Source organism: Lathyrus oleraceus, chromosome 2 (genome assembly GCF_024323335.1).
Source record: "Lathyrus oleraceus cultivar Zhongwan6 chromosome 2, CAAS_Psat_ZW6_1.0, whole genome shotgun sequence".
NCBI classification, from domain to species: domain Eukaryota; kingdom Viridiplantae; phylum Streptophyta; class Magnoliopsida; order Fabales; family Fabaceae; genus Lathyrus; species Lathyrus oleraceus.
In genome coordinates, this window is record NC_066580.1 from 426,842,455 (window position 1) to 426,851,316 (window position 8,862).

General features: G+C 34.9%; 1 protein-coding gene across 1 annotated transcript; it reads right to left on the reverse strand.

The window, feature by feature from the left end:
* Positions 1-3,772: 3,772 nt before the first annotated feature.
* On the reverse strand, positions 3,773-8,076 carry LOC127119920 (uncharacterized). Its single transcript, XM_051050285.1, has 8 exons — positions 7,690-8,076; positions 7,470-7,543; positions 6,916-6,996; positions 6,507-6,591; positions 5,725-5,822; positions 4,930-5,017; positions 4,237-4,591; positions 3,773-4,144 (listed from the first exon to the last, which is right to left on the reverse strand). The coding sequence occupies exons 1-8, from the start codon at positions 7,954-7,956 to the stop codon at positions 3,891-3,893; spliced, it is 1,302 nt and encodes a 433-aa protein (XP_050906242.1). The 5' UTR covers positions 7,957-8,076; the 3' UTR covers positions 3,773-3,890.
* Between the last annotated feature and the right edge of the window lie 786 nt (positions 8,077-8,862).

The following is an 8,862-nucleotide window of genomic DNA, read 5'->3' on the forward strand; positions in this document are numbered from 1 at the left end:
AAAACCTCAAATGGTCGGCCCCGAGGCATACGTTTTGGTTTTACTGATTCTTCTTCTTTTGTTCTAAAATACTTAATCCAAACCTGGATGAAAGGGGGACATGAGAGTCTACACTCTTTGAAACCCCAAACAATCGGCCCCGAGGCATACGGTTTGGTTTTAAGATTCTTTTTCTTTCGTTCTAAAATACTTAATCCAAACCTGGATGAAAAGGGGACATGAGAGTCTACACTTTTTGAAACCTCAAACAATCGGCCCCGAGGCATACGGTTTGGTTTTAACGATTCCTCTTCTTTCGTTCTAAAATACTTAATCCAAACTTGGATGAAAATGGGACATGAGAGTCTACACTCTTTGAAACCCCCCAAACAATTGGCCCCGGGGCACACGTCTTGGTCCTACCGACTGTTCGTTGTCCGCAAATAAATTTCATAAACGCTTTGAATGAAAAGGTACATTGGAATCTTGCATTCCATGAAAACCTCAAATAATCGGCCCCGAGGCATACGTCTTGGTCCTACCGAGCATTCGTCGTTCTCCTAAAAATAACTCAACACATCAAACTTATTTTCTCGCCCCTGTGCAATCGAAAACCTTTTTACGAAAGAACGTCATTTAGTTTGTTCTACTGCGAGTACAAACAAACAATTTAAGCCTTCAATCGCGAGCACAAGCAACATTTAACCGCTAGAGCGTGATCTAAACATTCGTTCAATAAAATCAACCAACCAATACGTAGTTCTACGAAGAACTATGTAACTTTGAACTTCTCGACATGCAATTTGAACTTCTTGAACCTTAAGAATACCTCACTCTTTCTTTCAATAAGGTAAATCCACATATATCTGGTGAATTCATCTATGAAAGTTAGGAAGTAGCAGTTACCTCTATTCGACCTTACTTCAAATGCTCTACACACATCAAAGTGAATTAGCTTCAGCTTTTCATTCGACCTCATGGGCAAGTCATGTTTGAATGCTTTCCTGGCCTTCTTTGCTTTACAACATTTCTCACATACCTGACTTGGTTCCCTCACCTGAGGTAGGCCATACACCATCTTCTTCTAGTTGAGTATACCTAAACTTCTGAAGTTTAGATGTCCATACATGTGATGTCATAGCCATTTTTTGTCTTCTTCTGCAGTCGAAGCAAGACACTTGTGATCAGCTGGGTTGATCTCTACTTTGAAGATCTTGTTGTCTGCCAGTGGTGCCTTCAGAATCAACTTTCCATCAACATGATACACCTTAATTTGATTCTTTTCTAGCTTTATGTTGTACCCTTTTGCAAGTAATAAACATACATTTATCATGTTACTTGTCATTGATGGTACATACAACATATCACTAATGCTAGCTTTTCGACCATCCTTTCTAACATATCACTTGTCATCGATGGTACATATAACATATCACTAATTCTAGCTTTTCGACCATCCTTTCTAACAATATAGATATATCATTTCCATCCGGTGTGGTGTGCCTGCCATCTGCAAACATTGTCACTTTCTCAATTGATTCATCTATCTTGGTGAACTAGTTTTTATTATCGGTCATGTGATTACTGCATCCTGAATCTAGGTTCCACATGTTGATTTGCTCAGTGTTTGAATGAGTGTTAGTCATGAGTAACACATCATCATAATCACTATCTTCAGCATGTGCATACTGCACTTTATCAATATCTTTTTCTCATGCTTCTTTCTTTCTCCGACAATCTTGAGCATAATGGCCAAATCCTTGACAATTGTAACACTGCACCTCTTTTATTTCAACTTTCTTCCCAAAATACTTGTTGTCCATGCCTTTCTTGATCGAATCAGAATGATTCTTTGAGTTCTTGTTTGACTTCTCATCATTAGCGAGATTCTTTCCCATCTTTGCCTTTTCTTTCTCATATTTCTTGATGAATCTTGTTTGTAGTGCATGTTCAATCACCTTCTCCATTTCTAAGTTTCTCTGCTTCAGCCTTATCTCATGAGCCTCTAATGAAGCTTGAAGTTCTTCTAACTTCATCTCAGCTAGGTTCTTGGACTCTTCAATTGACACTACAATGTAATCAAAATTTGCAGTCAGAGATCTCAACACTTTTGCAATCTTTTGCAAATCGTTGATTAATTCACCACACGCCTTCGTCTGGTTTGTTAACAACACCGCACATGAAAGCTATTCAGAGACTGATTTATCTTCCTTCATCTGAGTCATCTCGATTTGTTTTCTCAACGTCTACAACTTCACCCTTTTCAGTTTTTCATCTCCGTCATACAAGTTCTTCAACTTGTCCCACTCTTTTTTGGTCGTTTCTTCTTCAATTATCTTCTCGAACACATTAGAATCCACACAATGGTGAATCAAAAACAAACTTTTTCCATCTTTCTTTCTTCGTTCCTTGTGCGCAGGTTGCTCAACATCATATGCATTTGCTTCCAATGTCGGTACTCCATCATTCACGATTTCAGCCACATCTTGAAATCTGAAGATGACCTTCGTCTGCGCAACCCACCGTTAACAGTTCTCACATTTGAAAATCGGTAAATTCGCTGGAAATTGCGTTAATGTTGTTGTTATGTTTGTCATTACAAATTCTTTCTGAATCGCAACCCGGGCTCTTTGATATCAAATTGTTGAAATAAAAGAGTTTTCAAGAAAGATGAGAGAAGAAGAGCGAAAACTATAAACTAAATTGTAGAGAATTATGATTGGTATTTTGAGTGAGATTAATTTAATTTATATCATATAATGCCTTATACAGACAACTAAATCCCAAACCAAAAATTATACAAATAGACCCAAGCTCAAAACCATACAAAATGTAAAGTACAAAACTACAAGATACATTTTGACATAACAACTATATATTGTATTTGACTCAATAGAATACAATTGACTCATACACCTCAAAACACCTCGAGTAACTACTTCAATATAGTTGATGCTAGTTTTCGACACAACATTAAATTTCAACTTCTAACATGTCCCACCCAAATTGGTCAATCGTTTATCTAATACTTTCAATACAATGTATGATTGATATTTGAAAGAGTTGAATCAGGATTTCATCTACTTGGAAAATAATGTATTAGATTGATTATTCTCCTTAGACTCGTTACTTGCAAATAGGAGTGAACTTGACTTATAAAGGACAAGCACACTTTAGATTGATTGCCACCTGCTCTCAGCCACTGTTAAATACATGAGAACTTCAGATTAAATATTGATTGGAAGTCTATTTCTTATGTTCCTTGTTCCTTTTTCATTATGTGTAGACCAAAAATGACTTGCTCCCTCAAACTTGAAAATTGTGAGGCCTTCATTTAATGGTCTTTCTTCCATTGATGAAAATATGGAATTGAATGAAACAATGATCTGACCCAGTTCTTTTTTCTTTTTTTTTATGTAATAATAACTTCTTTGCTAAAAAGTATGGGAATTTGTGTCAAATTAAGAAATCATCCATAGAATGTTAATATTTTGGAACATAATTTGCCCGCCTTATGGAGCTTGTAGTTATTGTAATTGGAAGATTATTACTCTTTTAAGAAGAATTCAGATATGGAACCGTAGACAGTAAAGTATCCTAGTCACAGGAAGAAAATTGATTTTGAGAAATAAGTTCATCATCCTGAGGATTGTGATGCTGAAAGTTCTAATTCTAATTTTGTAGATTTTGACTCTGAGAAAATTTGAGATTGTGTAGGCCAGACAAGGTCTCACAGTCTACAAGTGTTCCTATAGACTTTTCTCTTTTAGTTCCTTTTGACCTCACAAACAAGTGTTCCTAAAATAAAATTCTCATTTCGACAAAAATCCATTTCAATTGCGAATACAGGGTGAGTACAGGAATGAGTAAACATTAACACGAGACAAAAAGAGAAGCACACTTTCAGTCTTTCACAGAAGGTCAAAAAAATAATCCAAACCTTGACCGATTTCCCATATGGAGATGCCACATCCCCATGAACGGGCTTCCTCTAACCGCAAGGAAATTGACTTTAAAGATGGATAGAATACAACATGTTTGATATCCTTGTCAGCAGTGTAAAAGAAAAGATGTTCCCCACTGTTCTTATCCCACTCCAGAGCAGGTCTGTGCTTCTCCAAAAGTGCTAGGTAATCTCTCCCAATAATAGCTCCACCACTGGAATCTGCACTTTCAAATTTCACCAATATGTAACATAAAAATGCTGTTACATGATAAGCCACAGAAAAAACGAAAGAAAGTCTTTGGTCGAATTACCCTTTGAAAGGGAGAAATCATTTCCATAGAAGTTGATGCCGAGAAATATCTTGGGGGCAATGTTTTGGGCTCTATTGGCAGAGGCACCAAGAAGTATCCGTAGAATAATTTGAATCCATTCTAAAGGTGCATTAGGACCAGGTTTGTGAGGATTAGAGAAGTCATATGTCATTAACGAGAATCCATCGACATCTTTACTTAAAGTTTCGAGATCTTTTGGACCAAAGTCATGTGGTTGCAGCTTCTCAGAAGATGGTGGACCTATAACATAGACCAACTGCAACTTCTGTCCACTAACTTTTTCTGACATTATAGAATGCAGTGCATCTCCAAGCTGTTTTACAAACTGCAAAGCCTGCGCTTGTAAAAAAATAAAGACCATGTCAACTGCTTTAGTGTGTAAATACATGAAGGTGAGAAAATCATAATAGAGTTCTTCAAATTGTAACAGCAGTAAGTGTTCCACATTCCATACAGGAACATCACCTTGGACATATCCCTCGGGCATCCCTAAACTTAAAAGAATAAACAATTGTAATATAAATATTTAATCACTTCCCAGACTTTCTAAACTAGAAAAATCGACAGAATGAAGAAAACAATTTAGTCCGTGAATAACAGGAAGAGTTCCATATTATATGTTTGTTGTATAAAAAGTATCTGAACATTAAACAGAACAGAACAAATACTCACCAAACTTCGCATGATTGGATCATGCAAGATACCATAAGCTGCCCACCTTGACCAAGATTCTAAGACAACACCATCATATCCCATTTCCCTACAGAAGAAGCACGTTCACACAAAAAGAAAACCATATCACAAATTCACAACAAACAGCGCCAATGTATCAGGAAATGAAAATCTTGTTATATGAATATTTGCTTCCATAAACAAATTCTGACTTCCATCCAATACGTAATGGGTTAATTAAAGTGGAAGAACTTCTCGACTATATGGAAATTAGCTAGGTAAATGAAGTATTATTACACAAAAACCCATGGTAAGGTAAAATAAATGATGGGAAAATGACAGAGAACTTATTGGCAAATACATTTGGGTTTAAGAAGGATAAGTCATTCAAGAGGTTAATTAAATAAATCAGTGGTTACTTAATATTATTAACTGCTTGTGATCAACTTATTGTAGTTAAACAATTGAAAGGTTAGTTTACTAGTTCCTAACTAGAAATATATTTACCGAGGCGATGATTACTTTTCAATAGTCTTAACATACAAACTTCCCCTTTTTAGAACTACATCATAATGTGTTTATTGTAGTATACCATTACAGATGACACCAAGAGACTATTCATACATTCATTCTTGCAGCAAATGATAAACAAACACGGAATAGCTAAATCAGTGACCACGAGAAGATCAGATAAGCAAATGCTGGATATTTTTCTAGCACAAGAAATAACTCCTTTGCTCCCATAAAACAAAACCACCTCCTTAAAGATTTATCATGATATAATCAAAAGCTTACTTGCATTCTGTCACAATAAGGTCAATGGCTTTGTTCCTTAGTTTCTTCTTTCTCAATAGCTCTTCTGGTGATGCTTCCAGAACAACTCTAGGCAAGACCTACATGCAATAGAAAAAATCATTGATGGTTCACTAAGGCAAGATCTAAGGAAAAACATAAGAATAGTACTAGCCTACTAGGACAATGTAATTAAACAAATCTCAGGTCGGACATGTTAATGATATCATACAATGTCAGCCATTGGGAATGCAACATTGTTAGCTAGTTCAAGGCCCACAACAGACTGATCTGAATGCTTCTACTTAGGACGGGGGTTAAAATAGGCAAGAAATTTAGGAATAATTTAAGTCACAAATTCCCACACATCCCTGCTACTTAAACAGTTACAGACTTACAGAAGTTACAGTTAAAAGAGTATAATTTAATTCAAATTTAAATTCACATATTGGAGAGAGAAAATACATCCCGGATATGCCAGAGCTACTCTCCTCTTTTCATTCTAAGAAGTAAAGTTTTAATTATGGAATTGCTTTATATTACATCTCTACCACCCACTAACCCAATGTAACTCCTATTAGCAAACCCCATAACAACTCTCCAATTTAGCTCTACTTTCTAGGTTACAAATCTAAAATTAAGAATGTCATTGAGTACATAACATAGCTTTCAAAATTAATATATAATATGTGTAAAGAGTAAAGGATTTGTGGGCAAAAGAGGTGTTTATTTTGTCATTGATGAAACGAAAATAAGTTAAAAAGTTCAGAACTTATTCGTTGTACCAAAGCTTCTCCTGCCTTTTTAAGCTCCGAGATCCATCCTCTGTCAGCATTATGTCTCCCCTCTAGAACTAAGCTAGACTGTTGGCTGGCAATAGCAACTGATGAAGCAAGGTGATAAAGCCATATAATAACAACTAGCTAGATAACAACACCCATGTTTTATCGATGAGTGTATACTAGAATTTCAGAATAAGCATCCCAGGCCATGACATGTCACAAAAAAGAAGGCTAAATAACAAGTAAAACTTCAGAAAGCTAGAATCTAAATATATGAATTTTGGATGCTTGCAAAATACATTTGAAAGCTTTTATGAAGTGAAACGAAGCGAGCTAGGAATGTGATAAATTTCAGCTCCCACATCCCTCTGTTTCTTCAATAATATAGGTCACTAAGGACTGAAGTGCATACCTCTTTAAATCATACCAGACAGGTGATAAATGTGTAAACTTAGAGTTGAACCTTTTCGCCATTTCATAACCTAGAGAATTCCTGCCACGATTAAAATTTCCGAAGGTGTATATGAATTGTAGATACAAAGCTATAACAGGAGTATTGACATGTAATGCAAAAAGAATAATATATAATAGAATTGAATTTTCACTAAGAAGTACTAACATAAAGTAATACAAAATGAAAAACTCAGGAGTAAGGATACAGATCACAGTGTAGAATGCAGATGACATGAAGTCAATTGTCATTATAGTTATCATGTACAACAAATTAGTGTTCTTTCCTTCATATTATCATAACATGATAAACTAAGTTAAGACATGACTTCCTATAAAATCAAACGCTTAAACACTCATAAGTTCTGAATTTTAAAATAATAATAAAAGATCACACTATATGAACAAAAATTGATTCCTTGTTTTGCAGAAACTATTGCATGTCAATTACCAAGTTCAAGCTTCATCCAAGAAAAATACTAAACCGAAGGTACAATAACAATAAAAAATGCATACCAGGGAGTAATGTAGCCAAGCACAGGGTAAGTATAATGTCGAATAGATGTATTTTCTGATACATTCGTATTCTCCTAAAACCATTGTAAATTTATAACATCAGTAACAGGATTACAACAATCAAAACTCGAATTCTCAATTATACTGTAAACATTGCTTTTGAAGCAAAAAATTCAAACAGTTTATGATAGAATCAGATTCAGAGTATGGCGATGCTTACGGTGAGTATGTCTTGGAAATTGGTATCGGTAGTAACAAGGCCTCGTTGATATACATACGATCTGTTATGTTGCAAGAGAGAAGATTGCCTCAACCAGTAAACGGCGATGGCAATCACCGACGACACGATGAAGAAGGCGGCGACTTTGATGGCACCGGAAGGCGAGTGTGCCTCAGTTCTTTTCTCCCGTCGTGAAGATGACTTAATTTGGTTTTCTCGGCGATCGGGACTTGGGGCTGGTCGTTGATGATCTCGCTTTTTCGCCATTTCGTCGAAATGATTTGTTTCTCGGTTTTCCGGTGGCTGAAACGACGGCTCGCTGTTTCCTCAGATTATATCAGTCACCGGGTAATTAAAAGTAGATTTTCTTTTTTTAGAAATTAATAATCATTTTTTTTAAGACATCATAATATTATTTTCACAAATTTATTCTGTTTATTAAAGAAATATCCACCAAATTTATTTTATTATTAAAATTAAAATTAATATAATGGTATACCTTTAATTATAATTTATCATTGTTAATCACTATTACTACTCAATTAATACAATTGCATCTTTAATATAAGGGTAACGCTAACTTGTGCCCCAAAGACACAAGTTAAGAGATGAATATAAAAATAAATTCTTGGAAAATGTGTATTGAATTTATTAGAAACTTATCATTAATAATTTTATTTATTTTTCCAAAACAAATTTTCTATTGGTGGGTTTCTTAACATGTGTCATTGGGGCACAAGTTAGCATTACCCTTAATATAAAATGGTGAACCAAATGTCACCCTTTCCACCTATCAAAAAACATTTTCATTTACCAAGGTGCGTATTGTCTATCTTCATTGGAATACGATGCATAAACATAAGGAACACTTAAGGTCATTTGCTTTAAACAACATATAAACCACTATCCTGTAACATTCCTCCACCCTCGATAACCACAAAATACATCACGAATATAACATCAATTTTTTTTAAATAAAATAAAAAACAAAACAAAATTGAACACGAAAAAGGAAAATCTATAATAGTAATATCACTATAGTTGTTTCGCCACTGAAAAATCGATAATAGTAATATTAAGAATCAATATACCAGATCTACATCTATATGACAAAATTATGAATATAAAACAAACGTTCAAATTCTGAAATTATTGCAGTAAGTTATATGTCAT

What these genes read in the sequence shown, in the direction of transcription:
- LOC127119920 (XM_051050285.1), bottom strand. Translation starts at nt 7,956, where the DNA reads ATGGCGAAAAAGCGAGATCATCAACGACCAGCCCCAAGTCCCGATCGC. An exon ending in GTCTGGTATGATTTAAAGAG is followed by an intron (nt 6,592 to 6,915) that starts GTATGCACTTCA and finishes TGCTATTGCCAG; the next exon opens with CCAACAGTCTAGCTTAGTTC. An exon ending in CTTATTGTGACAGAATGCAA is followed by an intron (nt 5,018 to 5,724) that starts GTAAGCTTTTGA and finishes CTTCTTCTGTAG; the next exon opens with GGAAATGGGATATGATGGTG.